General features: G+C 36.4%; 1 protein-coding gene across 5 annotated transcripts in view; it reads left to right on the top strand.

Moving 5' to 3' along the window:
* FAR1 (fatty acyl-CoA reductase 1) overlaps window positions 1–19,197 on the top strand; it is an 80,287-nt gene extending 61,090 nt beyond the window's left edge. For 3 of the 5 annotated variants that reach the window (XM_021403652.1, XM_021403647.1, XM_021403651.1), the window contains 9 exons: window positions 1,277–1,456; window positions 3,157–3,334; window positions 4,291–4,335; window positions 4,476–4,594; window positions 5,132–5,199; window positions 6,692–6,863; window positions 12,870–12,999; window positions 14,696–14,823; window positions 16,626–19,197. In XM_021403652.1, the coding sequence (XP_021259327.1) occupies window positions 1,277–1,456; window positions 3,157–3,334; window positions 4,291–4,335; window positions 4,476–4,594; window positions 5,132–5,199; window positions 6,692–6,863; window positions 12,870–12,999; window positions 14,696–14,823; window positions 16,626–16,788 (1,183 nt within the window). In that variant the 3' untranslated portion in view covers window positions 16,789–19,197. Of the gene's footprint in view, window positions 1–1,276; window positions 1,457–3,156; window positions 3,335–4,290; window positions 4,336–4,475; window positions 4,595–5,131; window positions 5,200–6,691; window positions 6,864–7,180; window positions 7,353–12,869; window positions 13,000–14,695; window positions 14,824–16,625 lie in introns of those variants that run through there. The other 2 variants (XM_021403648.1, XM_021403649.1) reach the window with 2 other exon arrangements.

Below are 19,745 nucleotides of genomic sequence, written 5' to 3'. Positions count from 1 at the left end.
TGCTCTTCAGTCACTGTACAATAAATTAATTGGGCTTAAATAGCATAACTTAGATAGCATATGCTTCTTCCAGTGGACTCAAAATACTTAGCTCAGGGTCAGTGTAGGAATAAAGCCAAGAAAGCAAAATACTCTAGGCTTATTTTGGAGCTCTTCCTAATTTGCCTGTAAATTTCTGTATCTTACAATGATGCGTACACCTATCATCAGGAACTCTTTACTTAAACCTCCTTAAAGAGGAAGTGAATACTAAGAACAACTCTATTTTAAATAAATTAACTTATTTGGAGGTAACATTTTTGAATCGTGTTTATTACTTTAGAACAGTTCCCTGACTGCTGCCCCCCAATGTTTCAGTGATAATATGTGATAAAGCAGCCTTAAACTTAATCTTGTTTCTCCCCCCCTGAAGTAAATGTTATTTTGTTAATGTAACACTGCTGAAAAAATTTTTCTAAAGCTTCATTTAGCAGTGTTCTTGAATCTTAGTTGATAAGTGCATTGTCTATGAGAATGCTAGTGCCTGTAGTAAGTTCTGCAGACTAAAGAGAATATCTGGAATCTATAGAAGAATCACAGCAGTTATCGGTAAGGTGTTCTGTGATGTGGTACAAAATGCAGAGATATGCCTAGTCTCATGCATTGTCCTTATGGGTGCTATTTTTATGAAAAGCAGTTAAGTTGGAGGGATGAAAGTATGTGCTATGTTATTTTGATCCTTTTTATTTGTTCTTCCTTTCCTCCTGTAATCCTTTTGTGCTAATGAGTCTTCAGCTATTCGACAGGAAAAGGCCGGTCACTTCCAAATGACCAGCTTTCTAAGCTTTCCTCCTGAGCTGTTGACTTAACTTGAGCTAGGAAGTTCAAAGCTGCTGTTAAAATTGACAGCCGTCTCCTTTGGTAGCTGGGTGTTCTGTTGTCTCTTTTTTTCCTTTGCATCTTCTGGAAAATGTACTGGATCAGGGTTTAGCTTGAGGAAATCAAAAGTGTGCTGACTTCGCTTGTCTTAGCGATAGGAACAGGGTAGAACTTAGGAAAAGTATCCTGAACACTGAGAGAAATTTTGAGATAGACTGTGTCATATCGTGAGCAGAAGGCTAGGATACTGTACATGGCTTACTCTTCAAGGGGTAAAGGAGTAAGTCAGGGATAGTAGAAGTAGCATATATACCCATCACTAGGTATTTAGGAAAGAATTAGTGGGTTGACTAGTTATTTCTTTGTGCATTTTCTTGTGTCTTGCTTTTTACTAATTAATTTCCTTTTTAATCAACAGAGATGCCGTTCAGTTAAACGTGCTTTCCACAAAACAGCTCCTCTCTTTGGCACAGCAGATGACGAATCTAGAAGTATTCATGCATGTTTCTACTGCATATGCATATTGCAATCGAAAACATATTGAGGAAATTGTTTATCCACCTCCTGTTGACCCCAAGAAATTGATGGATTCTCTTGAGTATGTGTTATGCTTTATTAATCTAATCCAGGGATTTTTAACTACTTGCTTTCTAGTAGGGAAATATCAAACAATAGTTAAGAAACAGAGAAGCTAACAAACCAGTTTACTGCTGTCTAACGTGTGACTGATGCGACACTTTTCTTTAAAGAAAACAGGCTGGGGTTTCATGGTCACTTTAAGCTGAGCTAGGTGTGTAGCAGTACTGAATCTTGTAAGGAAATGTCATTTAAAAAAAAATGTATTGCATTATGTGGAATTGAGGCTGGAACATAATAGAGTTTTGTAGGTGATAAATAATGCTTTTGTAGTCTAAGCCTTCAGAGTAAGTGGGATAAGCTGAACTTCGGTGGCCTGCCCCTGAAAGGATGTTTTTGCCCTCTCCAGCCCTGGATCTTTTGGAGTTGTGTAGCTAGGCTGTCGGGCATCCCTCTGTCCCAGCTTGCTTTAGAGATGTATGATCGCTTAACACAACATTGCAGGTAATTCTGGGACTTGCGGTTGTGTCAGCTTTTTAGCTTCTAGTGCTGGGAAGCTCACTGCCTTTCTTCCGAAGAGAGATTTTTGCAGAGGCATGTATTAGTTGCCTTTTAGTACAGTAATAGGTAGTACAATAAATTAATTGGCCAAAAATTTAAATAGCATGTGCTTCTTCCAGTGGACTCCAAAACGTGCAGCCCTTTTCTCTTTTGCTTATGGAGTGACTTGTTTCCATTTCAATTTGTATTCTCTTTTTTTTAAATATGAATGAGACATTGTGGTAATTTTTTAATAACTAACAAGGATTTTTTAAGGAAGCTGTCATATTTAACTAAGCTTATAAATATACTTTCTACAGTATACCATATAAAACGTTTGCGGAAGTGTTTTGGAACTAGCCAGTTGTTCTGGATTGAAGAAAGTTTCTTCTTAGTATTTACTCTCAAACACTTAAGTTTTATGGTTTGATTTAAAGCAAAATGAGCATGAGATCAGTATTAGCTGTCTTATGTGAGCTAGTAGTAACGTCAGTAAACCATCCTAACTGCACTGCTGCTGGAGGATCTCAAATTAAACTTTCTTTCTTAAGCTCTTCTTTCGGAACAGTTCTATAAATATCCAGTTGTCATTAAGAAAAAATAGTAGAAGACAGGCTTTACTAAACATGATGTTTTTCTTGCATCTTTTGAAAATTGACCTTTAGTTTAAGTAAGCAGAAATCCTGGCTTTTTTTATTTTCATTAATGATATTTTGGAAGCTCTATTTTCTTAAAGCTGACCCCAATATAATTTGTCAGCAGATCCTGATAAACAAATGCTTATGGAAATGTTCTTCAACTTCTGACTTCAATGTAGAAGTATGTGACTTGCAAAATTCAGTGGGAGGTGGCTTTAAGTTCTAATACTCAAGCTGGGATTTAAAGTATGCAGATTTAGTGTTTCCTAGTGGGGTTATTGCAGACCCAGGAAATACAGAAATGAGTTGTTAATTATTGCCTATGTTTCTTTGCAGAATTTCTTACTAGTCTGTGCTTATGCAGCTTCTTGTGGAATACTTAATGCTCTTTGTTTTTCCTGGGTGATCTACTGAAGAAAAGAATGGGATTTTAATTTTACTTTCAGAAGTTGTTTTTTATTCATCTAGTTTTCCTTTTTCCCCTCACTTTCTCCAGTGAAGCAGCACACGTTAATTTACACTTGCTTGTGTTTTGTTTCTTTAGGTGGATGGATGATAGCCTAGTGAATGATATTACACCTAAACTTATAGGTGACAGGCCTAACACTTACACGTATACAAAAGCCTTAGCTGAATACGTAGTACAGCAAGAAGGTGCAAGATTAAACACTGCCATTATAAGGCCATCTATTGTTGGTGCTAGCTGGAAGGAGCCTTTTCCTGTAAGTTGTTGAGTTTTCATCTGTCTTGCTTGTAAACTGTAGCACATACTGACAGCTTGTGTGTGTAGCGAACCTTTTAGACGTGAAAACTGCAGCTTGATTTCTTCTTGTTAACAACTGTGTTACAAAAGGCATCAGATACCACACTTGTATGTGGGAAGCATAGGGGAATAAATTACCTCTAAATGTGGAACAACATACTTAAGTTGCAATGGGAGATACTATTTCACATATGAAAAAATCTTTTTCAGCTATTTTGCTTCTTCAGGGTGCTTTAATATATCAGCAGTTGTGAACCGTCATTAAGGAAATTGGGGTCTGTGAAACATAAGTGTTTTGATTCCATTAGTCTTAACCAAGCTTTGAAGCGCAGGGAATGGCATATATTGTATGTGCTCTATGCTATCTATTTTTGTACAGTATTTATGCTACATGCTTCCTCGTGTATGGGAGATAGTACTGGAATAGCCTCAGTTCAGCACTAAGTACGTACGAATAGATATAATTGACACCACTGATCTTGAGTATGTACATGTCAGACCAGTAAGTATATAATGTCTAAATATTGGCTTTAAAGTTAATTGAAAATGTTTTCTACTTGAAAAATACAAAAAAAAACCCATAACAATTTGCAGTTTTGCTGTCAACTGTTAGACTGAGTTGATGGAAGTTTGTCTAAAAATACTTGTTAACTTAACTATTCTGAACATAAATGTACTGTGTACTTCATTAACTGTAGGAAATAAGCAAACCAGTAATTCACTTAAAAGGATCGGTGAAACTACGGAGACCTATTGTCTATATGACAGGATATTATATCACCAGATTTTACTATTGGGTGAGCTTTAGGGATATGGAAACTAATATTTCTCAGAGTTAACTTGTCAGATTTTCAGTTAAAACTGTTGACTTTGCTGTGCTAACTCAAACCTTTTCCTCCCAACTATTCATGTTAGGGATGGATTGATAACTTCAATGGACCTAGCGGTCTCTTCATTGCTGTAAGTAATGACTTAATAGTAAATTAAGTATTAATATTACATGTTATTTTTAAGTCATTCTTCCATTTGGAAGACAGTAAAGCTTCATGTGTTTTACAGGTGCATCTTCTGTCTTTTTTTTTTTAATTTTATTCTTTAAGGCAGGAAAAGGAATTCTTCGAACAATGAGAGCTTCCAACGGTGCAGTAGCAGATCTTGTTCCAGTAGATGTTGTTGTCAACATGACGCTGGCTGCGGCTTGGTATTCTGGAGTTAATAGGTACAGCAAGTGACAATAGAGTGCTAAGTGTTTTGAAGTCAGGATATTATGCATTTTGATACTTAATCGGTGTTCTGCTGGTTCCCACAGGATAAAGGGATTTAAGATTGTAACAGCATTAGTCTACCAGTGGACTTAAGGCAATGGCTAACAATTCACAATGAAGGGGAAGATAACATTTAGGATACTAGTGAATAAGCTATACTTAAGTAATTCTTCCTGAGCCTTGTTGTGACCATTGTAATTGACAGTAATTAGAAAAAGCCTTCTGTGGTGGGGGGGGGGGGGGAAAGACACGTACACACGTGCACATATATAAAATATAATAGTTAAAGATAGATTTCAATACTGGCAGAATATAGGAAGCAAAAAACGTAATTAGAAGCTGACAATTTGTTTTACATAATTTATGTTGTTGAGAACAGGGTTAACTTTGGGTGTGATTTTTGGTGGAAAGGTTTCTTTTTTCTCCCATCTGCCTTTTAAAAAAAACTTATTTGTCCTCTAACTTACTCATTGGTCTTTTTTCACTTCCAGACCAAGAAATATCATGGTGTATAACTGTACAACTGGTGGCACCAACCCTTTCCACTGGAGTGAAGTTGGTATGCCATATTTCCTTTTTTATAAGCTTTAATAGAAAAATAAGATGAATTGGGGAAAAAAAACCACAACAGTCTATAATCAGTAGGTCATATTGGGTTATTGGTGTTGAAACTAGTATAACAGCCATACCTCTTAATTCTGCAGTGCATCGTGCTTTTTCATTCTCGTAGCATTTCTGTTTTATTTTGCATGTTTTTTTAAAATTTTTGGTTTTTGAAATTCAATTATTTAAAGAATGGGAGAACTGATATTTTTTTGTGTGTGTGCTTGATGCTGCCACAACCTTATCTGTGGATTATGGGTAATAGACAGAGAAGAGCACTGCTGAGAGAAGTAATGATGTTGGATTTAATGCCAACCATACTGTAAATATGTGGGTAAATAGTTCAAAACTAGAGTTACTTTGTACAGCTGTTGTCAAGTACAGTTCTGTACTTGAAGCTTCTTGTTTCTAGCTTCAGTTCATTTTTTTTATGGCTATTTTAATCGTCTGGTGGTTACATGACACTACTTACACGGGGGGAAAAGACATCCTTAAGAAAGTATGGGCACCTATTTTCAACTCTTAGATATTCTGACTAAAATGTAACCCGTGTGCCAAGAACTCTGTAGTAGTTCTTATAATAAATACCATGTCAGCCAGTTTACTTTGCTCAACGTTGATTAGCTCTACAGTTTTTAGAAATAAAATTCCTGAGGTTAGTTTATTTTCTTTCTCTTTATCTTAAATACTTAAATCCGTATTATTTCTCTTGACTCCTTCATGCTTTTTACTCACTTTTGCCCATTTTATTTATCTACATTTATAAACCTTATTGCTTCAGCTCAACTTGGAAAGTTGCTGACTTCATTTGTATCCTAATTTTAATGGAATGTTACTATAAGCAACAACATAAAATTACAGGAGGTAATTAGAAAGATAAAGTGAATTTCAAGATAACTTTTTAAGATGCACATGTCCACCATGCGCAGAATTTTCAGGTGTCAAATTTCAGTTTCTCAGAGTCCAATCCTAACGGCGTTTCATAAAAACAATTGAATACGGTGAACTTGTAAAAAGTGTAATTTGCAATGCACTTGGTATTTGCGAAGTCCTCAGTCTATTTTTTAAAAGTATTTTTATACAAGAGTCTAGAATAGCCTTCTTTATGAAATACAGAGGAATATTTTAAATAGCTTTACATGCTATATAATGAAATTAACTGTGAATTATTGAAATCGGCTTTTTATGTAGGGAAGAGGAACAGAAAGAGAGAAGCTACAGTAAAACACTACTGAACATAAAGGCATAAAAGATCTCTTGATATAATATGAACCAGTTTAACAGTATCTTATTTTGAAAGCTTAACTGTTTTAGTTTTTGTCATTTGTAGAAGAGCGAGGGTGGTTATTTCAATAGCATACTAGATATTATACACTGTAATATACTTTGAAAACCATTAAATTTTACATGGTTACTATCAAAGCTGTTACGCAACTTTTCTTTCTTAGAATACCATGTAATTTCTACTTTCAAGAGGAATCCTCTCGAACAGGCCTTCAGACGGCCCAATGTAAATCTAACTTCCAATCACCTTTTATATCATTACTGGATTGCTGTAAGCCATAAGGCCCCAGCATTCCTGTATGATATCTACCTCAGGATTACTGGAAGAAGCCCAAGGTAATGACGCCTAGCTCTGTCTTATCTGTTCCTCTGACTTTTAAACAAAGCTATGCTTGCAGTATGATGATGTATATTCACTTTTTTCTTCCCCTGAATGCTTTGTGACTAAAACTCAGCTTGTTTTTTCCCTCTCTCTGAGAATAGGTCATTGAATTTGAAGTGAGTTTTAAACTTCTTAGCAAAAATGAGGATGTTTTGTAGAATTATTTTGTTTGGGTGGTTGAGTAGTCAAGATAAAAAGAATATAAAATATAGCAAATGTTCATTCATAAATGGTAAGTATTAAAAATATTGATCCTTATTTTGTCCTACAGCATACCACCTGTATTTGAGTTACAAGACAAATCCGTTAGATGGCGCAGTAAGGCACCCTACCATTGTTCTGTGTTCCAATCCCATTTTACATCACTTTTGGACTGCATTTGGCCATATACTACCTGCATTTTCGTACGATGTGTTGCTGAAATTGACAGGTCATAAGCCATGGTAAGAAGGACAGGGCTAGAAGTATCTTGCTGGTAAGGTGGCGGAGACTTGTGAGGAGGATATGGCATGGGTGCTGTCTAGATTTACTAACTATGAGCAATAACCATCCATTGACCGCATTTCCATTCTGGGAAGCGGTTGGCATTAAGATTGTTGTTGCTGTTATAAACTGAAAATGGAAGGGAGCTTACTAATAACTGTGAGTTATTGCTGTATATGATACAAGCTGATCTGATGTGCTTTGTATCATCTCAACGTTCCATTCAGTTGATAGTAACTACTAGCTGGCTAACTTCTGCAGTGGTGAAAATAGCATAATTCTGCTAAACTTTTAGCAGAATTTTTTTAAATTCTGCTAAGGCCAATGTAGATTACGTAGAAGGAATATATGATGTCGCTGCCATTTGTTTTAAATTTGCCAAGCCATAGGATCTTAACTCATTGTATATATTATGTTTTCAAAAGTATTCGTCTTCAGACTGTAAAATCTCCACTGTGGTGACAGTTTGTTAACACAAGTGAGTATTCTTTAATTGTCTGTAGTCTAGGTTTGTCTTAGGAGGGGAAGAATCATATAACAGATTTGGCATTGGTTCAATAAAAGGAAGCCATGTGAGTAGTTTGTAGGAGAAAACCTCTAAGCTGCTCTGGGTTCTGTTGTTCCAAGCCTACTCAGTGGTGTAGTACAGCAGCAGTAGTGGTGGAGGCTGTGCCTTTATAGTGAACTCCCCATATTAAAGAGATATTTAAACTCTACGGATCAAACCAAGGCTTTAAGTGTGAGTTTCCAGCTGTTTTGCTTCTTTGATAATATCAATATTTTGAGTAATTTGTAGAGATTCCCTGAAAGATGTGAAGATTTTATGCTTGCTAAAAATAACTGCTATAAAAACAAACCTGCTGTCATACAAACGGGAAGTAATACTGCTAGAATGTTGTCAGTGTTTAGCCAGTGGGATAATAACTCAGATCCATGCGAGTAAAACAAGGCAATAAAGATTAACAGATTGTTTAGATCAGTGTTACAGTTGTAATGTTGGAAACATTGTCTTGTTTTTTGTTCTTCCTGGAGTTTGGACACCAAATGCACAATTTAGAACCTTAATTAGCACGGGTACAGTGGGTGATGTTAAAAGCGTTTCTTCTGGCCTGTGAAGTATTAGTGAGTACTAATAGTTGGTTTAGTATAGTTGTAGCTGGGCAGCCTTCCTACCATGCACAAGATCCCCGGTTTGGTGGGAAAAAAATTAGGTTCAACTAAATAAAAAAAGAATTGGCTGTAACATGTAATTCAGTTGCTTGGAGAAAAAGGTTCTGAGTTTGATATCCAGTACACTTAAAGGAATATATGTTTGATATAGTGGGTTTTTTTTGTTTTTAAACTTTTTTTTTTAATGAGAGCCTGTTTTAGGAAAAGCGTAAGGAAATTTCCCTTTAGATGCCAAGGAGACATGCAGTTTTAAGTCTTAATGGGCTTCTTGCCTTATTAAATAGCAGACCAAACAGAGCCAGATCTCTATGCTTTTTGAGCTTTTTTTATTGTTTTTTGACTGAGTATTTTGAAACCTGTTTTAACTAGCACACTAGAGATAACACTGTTATGGGAGTGTACTTGTGCTGTGGTCGCGTGTCTGGTTGACCTCTGGTTTTAATTACTAGGTGACATGCACTAGGAAACCTCTTAAGCCTTGGAAATATAATTGGAGGTTGTTGAATTTGGTACAGTCCTTTTGAAGAAGCAGTACTTCTTATTAATGCAGAGTGAGGAAAGGCTTGCTTAATCTCAAGTGCAACCTTCTTCCACCATCATTTAGCGTGACTAACTTGACTGGTATAGTAAAAAAAAAAAAGTGATAAAATTGGCACAAGCAAATTTGAGCACCTTGACTTCACATGGTCCACAGCCTATCCTCTCACTATCTGTATACAATTCTGTGATACTTATTGCATGTGGTGTAGAAAAAACTAAATAATGAGATTAACATATAGGTTGAACTGCACTGTTGCCGTACGGTCAGGATATTTTACTGTATCTGAATGAGAGACTTAGCAAGTAGAACTAGATCAGACCTATGGCCATTTGCAGCTAAAGGATTATGTTAATAATAATAATTAGAAATTACAAAAAAAAAACATACAGAAGGATTGTTTTATTAGTTTTTTGAAGACTTGGCCTTTTCAAGTCTTTCTATGATATGAAATTCATAACGTACGCAGTACTTGTAGAAACAGTTGAAGTTTTTAGTGAAAGAGGAGATTTTTTTTTTACCGCTTTGACTTCCAGTGAAACATTCTTGCATTTAACAGTTGAGGAAAATAAAAAGAAAAACTGCATGTAATGTTCCTTCCAAATCTTGTAGGTGTTAACAGTACAATAAGGATTGAATGGCATAGAGTGGATTTAATCTTTTAGACTACTAGAGACTTTTCTAATATTGTGTAGTTATATAAGTGGTAATAGTCCTCACTGTCCAAGTTCCGTAGCGTTGTCAGTAGCTTGCTATATGTACTTAGATGCATAGCAAAGCTTATTTGTTGTCTAATGAACTTCAACAAAAGGCATAATTGATGCTTGTAACTTTGTAATGTTGCATAGTGCTTATCACAGCAGAACCTTATTATGAAAAGCTCGGTATGTTTGAAATATTAAAGCACTTGAAAATAGACACCCCAAGATCTTTCCAATTAGTCTGGAAGAATACCGCAATATTAAAGCTGTAATTCAGGGATTTTTCCAGCGGTTGATTTTCTGTTGCTTCTCAGAAGGCTGAAGAGAAAGCGGAGCAGATGAATGTAGGGAGGTGTAAAGAGAGAATTTTAATTAAGGCTTATTAAACTTAACATAAAGCACCCTTGACATAGTCACTGCCTCTTCGAAAGACTTTGAAGAAAAAATGTGCACTTAAAGGAACGAGAGCTGCTAGAAATGTAAGAATTCCAGGTTGTCTTAAACTTCGAAACTTAAAGATAAATGAAAACTTGCTTAACTTGACAAATGGGAAAGCTTGCTTAATGTAGCTCAGAGGAGCCTTAACTTTTTTTTTTGTCTCTAATGCTTATGCTGAGACTTGAATGCTGACAGCACATACATCCACTGAAGGATCAACTGGTATCTGAGTTCAGACCTTTTTAGACTAGAGTCAATAGGCTGTATGTAAGATTTGTTCCAAATGCATTTTCAGCCTGAAGCCGTGTGGCTTTTTATTTTCTGGTGTAGAAACATGCCTACTGGAATTGTGAAGGCTTGATCTGTTTAACTGTTGCTTCCATCTTTTAATTCTTACCATGTGATTCTTAAATCAGTTGTATTTTGTATGTATCTTGTTCAAATGACATTAAAGACTGGCCAGAGGCAAAATTCTGTCTTGTATAGTGAACACTTTACGTGTTGCTGCACTGACTTGCTGACCGCACCTAGTATTCAGTTCCATGTTATTAGCAGGTCTGGTTTTTCTATCTTGAGCCTGTGAAGAAGGTGCGATACAGTGTTCAGTATTTACTGGTTATATAGTTCTGACATCAAAGAATTATAGCTAATTACTGTCTGAGGAGCAGCCTATGAGCAGTGTATTCGAAAACCTCAGGCTGAGAGAGGAAGTTCCATTAAATATTGTACACCACCTTTTTTCATTTATCTGTATATTCCCATTTGCAGGAGAAATATGGTGCTGTTCAAGCTTTAAAATAGCTTTACCAAAAAACCTAGTATGCGAAGAACTACTTACGCATCCCCTAAATTATGCTCAATACTGACACGTTTGAATGTAAGAGGTTCCTTTTCTTTTTTTATAGTTACTTGTTGATTTAGTGGGAGTTAACAAGCTGTTGCTGAGGAGGCTGGTTCTGTACCATCCCTTAGCCACATGCTCCTGCCACTTCCATCTTGTCAGATCTAGCAATTAAGAGAATGGAGAGTCGTTCGATTATTTTGGCTGATGTAACAAGAAACTAACCCTACAAAAAAAAGGAACAGTTTTCCACTGATGTCATGAATCATCAGCTGATTCTGTATTCAATCACTGAATTCAATGTGAGATAGAGGGAGCGAGTCTGCAGATGAGATAAAAGAAGCTTCTTTGGCCAGCTGAGTTATGTGTATTTTATTTTTTTGATTGGCTTCGCTACGTGTTAAAACCGTACGCATAAGCAGATGGAAAGATTCCGTGCTCCTAGAAAAAGTTAAACAGTGTTTGGCCTATAGCAAATGTCAAATCTGCATTTATCTACTCAGATTTTCATTTACACTATTTAGCATTTTGAAGGAGCACAAACTATATTGGAAAAGCGTTTATGCTTTTTTTACTTCAGATACACTCTGCTTTTTCAATCCTATCAAATCATTTTTATTACTGCGTTTCATTAAAATCAAAGAAGGGGCAGAATGAATATTCACTTAGCAGTGAGATACCGGCCATTAATGTTAGTCATGTAATGCAAAATGTGTTGGTCTGAAGACTTTCTGAGAATATGCTCTATCTATCCTATGAGTATGAATGCACTAAGGCAACATTCGGGGGAAAAAAAAGGTGATTTTTATTGCTGCTGTGAATTCTGTTGAACAAAGCTTAGCTTCGGAAAGCCATTTCCTTTTATTGCTGGGTTGTTCTGTTTTCTTGGCTTTTTCCACGCACCCCTTCTCTCTCTGCTTAAAGTGACCAGTGTGTCCTGCTATTAGGAAGCGGTTCTGTCAGATGGAAATAATTCCAGGCCCCAAAGCAGAAATGTAATAGCATTTGGTTATGTGACTACTAGCTACTTAGTAAAATTGAGTGACCGTATCTAGCACTTGGAACACTTGCAAAGATCCTACATTTACAGCAGGAAAATTCTTTCACGTGGGACTGAGTAACTTACTTTTTGGGTTTACTTCAGATACTCTGATTAAAGGATAACTTGACCAAATTGATCCTTGTAACGTAATTTCTCTGTACTCCGAGTTACATTCTTGCAGAATTGTAGTCTGTGTAACAAAGCATATCGGAAGGTATTTCTGCATATTTTGAAGTAACCTGGAACTGATCGCCTAACTAGCAGGATCTGCTGTGGTCTGTCTGCCCCCTCTGCTGTGGAAGCTGTAGGGTTAAGGGGAAAACCTGAATTTCCGATTATTCTAATCATTATTCTTGTATTGACCATAATAAACCGGATTTGAGAAAGACATGGTCTTGCACAGTGTGCCGGAGGACTAGGGAAACTTAGTCCCTTGTTGCATGCGTGTGCTCTGCAAAGTGCAGCTCAATTTTAGATACTTTCATAAAGTTAAATTTTTCATTTATGCTGAAGTGAAAAGCATTACGTGTAACTATCCTGCATATTATGCGTAGTTTTTTTGTTTTTAGATACTTCATTATAGTGAGACTTTAGGGGAAAGGGTTTTGAGGGTATAGTAATAAAACTTAAGTTTTATTACTAAAATTACTACTATGAGTAATAAAACTTACTATCTTCTGATTTGTTTTTCTTGTTTGAACTCATGTTTACCGCTGTAACCTGAACGTTCCATTCCTTGGACTGTAGGATGATGAAAACAATAACACGTCTGCATAAGGCCATGGTATTCTTAGAATACTTTACAAGCAATTCTTGGATTTGGAATACTGAAAATATGACTATGCTAATGAATCAACTAAACCCTGAAGACAAGAAGGCAAGTAGCTGTGTGATATGAATCTGGAGACTAAAAATGAAATGCAATTTTACTGGTTTAATACGAAATAAATTGCTTATGCCTCTTACTGTAATGCAGAGCAAAACATGGTACTAAATCAGTTCTGGAGATTCCTGCCCCATCCTTTTGGATGTACCAAATTGTCTACACATTTGTCTTATAAGCTGAATAATCAGTGATGTGATCAGAGATGACAAAAGATGGGACCCGTAGCAGAAGACATACAAAAGATAGCTGTTTTCTTGATCTCGTGATCACGTTTGCTCTATGTATCAACTAAGTGACCGAGCTGTCAGGCACAAATACACCATGAATAAAACAAGGCTTTGTTTTATTAGTGGTATCTCTTTTTCTGAGGAACAGGAGGTAGGTTTTGATAGACTTTCTTGTTTGTTTTGTGTGCTTCAAACCAATAGCAACTTCGGTGTGTATCTTTCATACTTTAGCAAGAGAGCTGTGTATATTTAAATCCTTCCATTTGTTGTGTGACTGAAATTGCCCCGTGCAGAGGGGGGTAAATGTATGAGAAGGAGGGACACAGAAAAGGTAGTGGAGGAAGAAGAAAAACTATTGTTGAGCACACGGTCCGAGTAATGGTGAATTAAATTTCTCCTAAGAGCTGTCTTATTTTTGCCCCGCTCCCCTCCTGGGTTTTGAGGGTTAGTTTTGTCAAAGTAGAGGTTTTTATGCTTCGTAACAATGCACACCCAGTTAGACTGCATCTCAGAAGCTGTGCTTTTGTAGCATAAGCTGTAGTTGATTGCTGACTCGGCCTGTCTGGTGTAATTTCGCCATGTCACGTTTTTCAAATCGCAGTCAATATGGTATTGAGAGTAGTTATGCATTAGATTTCCCGACTCTTCTCACTGGTTGCAATTTTTCTGCTCTTTCAGTGCATTAAAGAAATTCATTATAGTGAGTACTCATAGCAGGAGCTTTTGCAAACTGGGAGGGATCTGTCAGGGAGGGGAGTGGGACTTCCAAAAGCTATAAGCAAGCAGTCATGTTAGTTTACAGTTCCACAAAACAGTCCTACTAGGCAGGTTCTTATGGAGCAGTGTTTTCAGTATTTTGGTTCAAAGTCTGTGAGCCAGATGCTTGTTGTCTTTATTAGAAATTACCTGGCTGTTGGTGGAATCTTTTGAGATGAGGAAATAGATACCAGTGAGAAACTTGAGTTGTGAATGTTCCACAGCATCTTCTCCTGAAGATGATACTCACGTGGTTCTTCGTAAAACACAGCTGTATGACAATAAGCACAGTTAACAACTGCATTTATCAGTGAACAGACACAGAACAATGTTCTTATTCTGCAGCATATGCGAATTACTTTCTGGCTGAGAAAGAAACGTCATATTTGAAAATACTTAGAGTGAGATTCAGTGTGGACAGATGGAATAGGAAAGCAGTGCACTTATAAGCTGAGGGAAGAATATTACTGATGAGGAAAAGAAAGACGTGATGTGATTGAAATTCTCAAGAGATGTATGGGAAGCTGGTAGTTGAGTTTCAAACAGAGTCTAAATCTAGATTGTTCTTACAGTTAAGGACAGGGTAATTGGAATTCATTTGCGAGGAAGTTAACTCATAGAATGGCATTTGTTCTTGAAATTTTTATCAAAAATGACATGTTTCTCTTCAGGCAATTAACAGTGGAAGCTTTTGTTTTATGCAGACTTTCAATTTTGATGTTCGACAACTACATTGGGCAGAATACATGGAAAACTACTGCATGGGAACAAAGAAATATGTGCTGAATGAAGAAATGTCCGGCCTCCCTGCAGCTAGGAAACACTTAAATAAGTAAGCATACATTTTCATGGTTTTATTCTGCTTTCCTGTGTTTCTCCTCTTCACGTCAAGTCTTGCTTTTAAATTTCATGACTTAGCTGTTTTCTATAGCTCCTGTATAGGTCTGCCAGGTTAGTTCTGTCCCAGTTTAGTTGTCCGAAGTAGTCTATAGCAGTCATCTTTCATCTTTCATCACCTTCATTTGTTGCTCTTGCTAGTGTATACTGTGCCATCTAAATTTCTAATTTTAATAAGGGTCCTTTTTGGAAGGATGAAAAAAGTACTCCGACAAGATGAGAATGGCTTTTTCAACCGTGGAGTTTTAATGCAACAATAATTGTTTGTTTTGGTTGGACGATCTCTGGAAGCAGACAAATAAGCGTGTACGGACTCTACTCCAGGACAGGAAACTTTGATGTTGTTCATTCAAGATGGCTTCTCTTAGCCTCTTATCTGTGACTTAACTCCTCCGCTTAGAATGCATTGTTACCATTTAGAACTTTATTGGTGTAGACAGAGGTTTTTTTCTTCTACATTGTCTTCTGAAGAAGAAATTGACGTGGATTGTCTCAGTGTTGATAATTTTGGCTGAACTTGCCCTTGTTATCCTGAGAGATGGCTGTAAAGGCCACATGTGGCATAGCAACACGCTAATCTGAATTTGATAAATAGTGATTTTAATTCAGATATGTTATAAGCTGCCTGCAAGCGTGACATTCAGGCTTATTATGGGAATTCAGGACTCCACAGTGCGTTTCTGAATGGCGTTTATGTGGGTGCCATTCTTTGTACAAGGGATCGTACCAAAATAACATGAGAAAATAGTCTTGGAATAGCATCTGATCATCCCAGCTCTGTTTATGAAAGGGTTATATTGCATGAGGGTTAGATTCTAGCATCTCTTTAGTCCAAGGTATTAAATCTGTCTCTTTTGTTACCACTTAGCACTTAACTCTAGCTAAAGTTGAGAAGTCTGTTGTTTGCCTTATTCACCAGATATGGTAACCTAAGGAAGCTGGCTTCTCTAGGAAACTGAGTGGAATACTTCCTTAAATGCAGAAGTGGTCTTTTTTTTTTTTTTTTTTTACTTGCGTAGTATGTTAGCCTAGACTATTTTTGCACCATTAAGCTATGTAGAGTAAGGCCTGGGCATAATAAAACCCAGTATGCCTGTACAGCTATGTAAGATCAGTATTTTCTTAGGGTTGCCTTAAAAAAGGTCACTCTTTCTAAACAGTCTGTGCAAATTCTGGTTTGTTTTGTTTTGGAGCTTCTATATTTACACGAGAGAATATTGCTAAAAATCCCAATTGCCCTAAATGCACACTTAGTTTCTCCTAATTCTCAAACATCCTTCCCTGAGAAGGAAGAAGTCAAAAATCGCAGTGGACACTACGGGCTGTATTTCTTGAGAAATTTTGTCGTGTTTGTACTTAGGCAGCTTTAAATACGTGGAGGGGAATGAAGTTGATGGTCTGAAATAGCCTGGTTTTGAGTTTATAGCAGCCAGTTATATGTAAGTTAGTATGCGTGACCTTGACTTAAGGAGGTTTTATTTATCAACTATGAAGCAGATGTATATTTATTTAACTATAGGACTTACCTTTAATTTTTATGTGTTTCTTTTTGAACAATAAACTGTGAAAAAGCCTGCTTGGTCCTCCACTTACTAGCTTACTTGGACACTAACTTAACTTGCCTCTGTAACAATGTATTTTGAGATGAATAGATAGACGAATTGAATTACTTGTGGTTTTTTTCCCTGTGGGCCGTGGTATCTTGGCTTTTACATTTTCTTTTTTTTTCCTTCTTAGGTTGAGGAATATACGCTATGGATTCAATACAATTCTCGTGATCCTGATTTGGCGCATCTTTATTGCAAGATCACAAATGGCAAGGAATATCTGGTACTTTGTGGTTAGTCTGTGCTACAAGTTCCTCTCCTACTTCAGAGCCTCCAGTACTATGAGATACTGAAGAACAAGAATATAGCAGAAGGGCATCTATGCATATAGCGGTCTAACTACACAAAGCCTGTTACATGTAATCATCTCACGTTTTGTAAAAGCATAATTTTATTTTAAATTGGAGTGCAAAATACATAGTATGGTATGCGTAAGTTATGTTAGTTATGTATCTTCCTGAAAACAGAGAAAATAAAATGGTCAGGTGCCAGGCTGAATTGACTTGAGGCAAGTATTTAACCTTTTAACCTGGGCAGAACATTCTAGACCACTGACCAACATAACTGTGCAATTTGGGACATTTTTATTGAAATCTGCCTTAACATACTTAATTTTATTTTTATTCCATGTTAAGAAAGGTAAATATTGATATAAGATTTGCTAGTTATTGTAGACCTATTTATTTGAAATCCTGCTAAATTTCAAAGGGTTTTACAAGTTGCAGAAGTGTATAAACGCTGGTGGATCTCCTGGAAAAACTATTGTCTTTTTGCCACTTCTTCCCTTCTCAAAGTAAGATTGTAATGGTGACTACTTGGCTTTAAAAGAAAGCCTCCTTCCTTTGTTACTGAAAGGCTTTCTGTGCTATCTGGTTTTTGGAGTGCCGCTCAGCGATTCAGTTTTGTACTCAACATTGGACCCATCCTACTTGAGTTTGTCAGCATGACCAATTTGCTTTTCTGAAAGCAGAATTGATCCTATCATTGAATAGATAAAAGGAATGTAACCCTGAGGGGGGAGGAAGTGATCACTGGCCGTCCTTTTTTTTTTTTTCTCGAAATGACTTTGTTGGGAACACAGAGCCAGCACTTGGTTGTTACAGTTTTGACTCCAAAAGGCAAACGTATTTGAAAGGAGTTTACTCCGCTTGATAGTTATTTATAGTACTGGTAACTGTAGTTGGACAAACTGTAGGCTTTGATGAGATACACCTGTTTGTAAATTTTAACATAGTGTTAGCGAATGCTTCAGGAATGAATTACTCTTTAAATCTGTAAGCTATGAAATTCCATGCATGGATAACACCAATGCCTAAGCACACTTTCTCATTTCTGCCCCAATAAAAACCTTTGTTTTGCTGGGCAAGCGGAGCAAGATGCATCGTGCTTCAGAATGGAAATAACTTAACAATTCTATGATTCAGTTTAAGATTATTAGGCTTAAATATGTAGAAATGTGTTTTTCTGCATTTAATTGATTTTGGTAGGGTAAAACTTGTCAAAATAGCAAACTGTAAGAAAAGACTGAATTCTTGTTTAAGGCAGTACGTAAAGATCCCTTGAATTTTTGGTTGCATAGAACTCTATTTGAGAAAGCTGTAGTTTTCCTCTTATTGACGCACTGACCAGCACCCTTGCCCAGTGTTTTTTTCATTAAAAACAGTTTATACTGTATGTTAATACGTTCTTGAATCTGCTTGAGAAAACAAATGATGACTTAATTACACAAGAGCTACATTATACTTGCCCTTGGTAGTTGTCCTACTTGAATTAAGTATGTAAAGAACTTATTTTGCTATTCTTGTGGAAGCTCCTTACTTGAAGGAGAACACCTTTCATGCAGGTGTATATCTCATTTTGAAAATATAATGGCTTCCTTGTTGAAGCAAAGTATTCTGTAGTAAGTAGTTAAGATGTAATTCCTTTTTAAAATGATCTGTGTGTAGATATATATATAAAGCTCGTGATGAAAAGCCTAAATGGTCTAGGACCACACCTTGTGTGAGAGACCTCTGACTGGCTGAAAATAAATCATGGCTTCTGTGACTTAAGATGTTACACTTTAACAAATGCATTAGGTGTATTACATTTTTAGTTACCTCTCCAAGCATCTACCTAGATCTGAAAGTATGCTTAAGCATTCCTGCACTGTAGACTTTTTTCGGAGGTGCCTACAATCCAATGATGTCCTCATCTCATGTTGGCATGTGACTGAAGTTTGCAAAAAGACAAGTACATCATCTTCCAAAAACCATTTCTGTGCGACAGTTCACTTAAAAATTTTGTTCTTTACAGTCATTACATGTGATACTTTTAACATTGGTTTGGTATTAATGCAAACTATGAAGCCAATGAATTGATTATTTCTGGTCCATAGCTGCTTAGGAATCTATTCTGTTCAATATGTAACTGGATAAAAGGATATTTCACCTCTACTCTTTAAACGTTTAGCAGTTCACAATCTGATTTCTTTTCCTCTTCGGAGTCCATGGTTATCTGTTGACTACTGGTATCTTAAACTCATCAGTCTTCCTATTTAATTGATGATAGATTTAGTGTCACATTTATTATGTTACTTTTGTTGCTTCCTGTGGTCAGTCTGTGAAATCCTATCTGAAATTACTGTTTTCTTTCCATATCAGGACCCTGTTCTATTGCAGTTTTTCAGTGTTTGCACGTAATAAATGTTGGTCAGAAATAGACTGGAACTTTGTTTTGATACAGGAAGCTGGATTCACTGTACTGACTAGCAGGTGACAGGAGGTGTTCCAATTGGTTAATTAAGAAGAGCAATTGAAACAACACGATCACTTAACAGTTACAGGTATTTAAATTTGGGACCAGGAAAAATTATATTTTCCTGTAATGTTTTTCTGCTGTAGGAACAGATGTTCAGAAACAAATGCTAAATCTGTGAGCTTTTTTAAGACAAACAGAAATATTGGGTGCCTTTGTTTGTAAACCAAAAAATAAACAAATCGCTTAAAAGTGTTGTGTTGATTGTGTTTTTGCCCTTTAAGTGTTTGCTGTATTTCTGCATCTTTTTAGTGTAACTTGTGGAAAATAACTGAATAGTATGAGTTCTGTTTTTATACATGTGAACGTGTTTTTTCCCCGATGAGTCTCTGAAAATCAAGTTAGTGACATACTTGATTGTTAGTAAAAACAAACAAACCAAACAACAAAACACAAATGTCAACTTTTTGATTTCAAAACACATGGTGTTTAATCATTGAAGTTCATAAGTTTC

This window comes from Numida meleagris, chromosome 6, assembly GCF_002078875.1.
Source record: "Numida meleagris isolate 19003 breed g44 Domestic line chromosome 6, NumMel1.0, whole genome shotgun sequence".
Lineage (NCBI taxonomy): Eukaryota > Metazoa > Chordata > Aves > Galliformes > Numididae > Numida > Numida meleagris.
The sequence above is the reverse complement of the archived record's forward strand: the minus strand, read 5'-3'. Positions and strand labels throughout refer to the sequence as shown.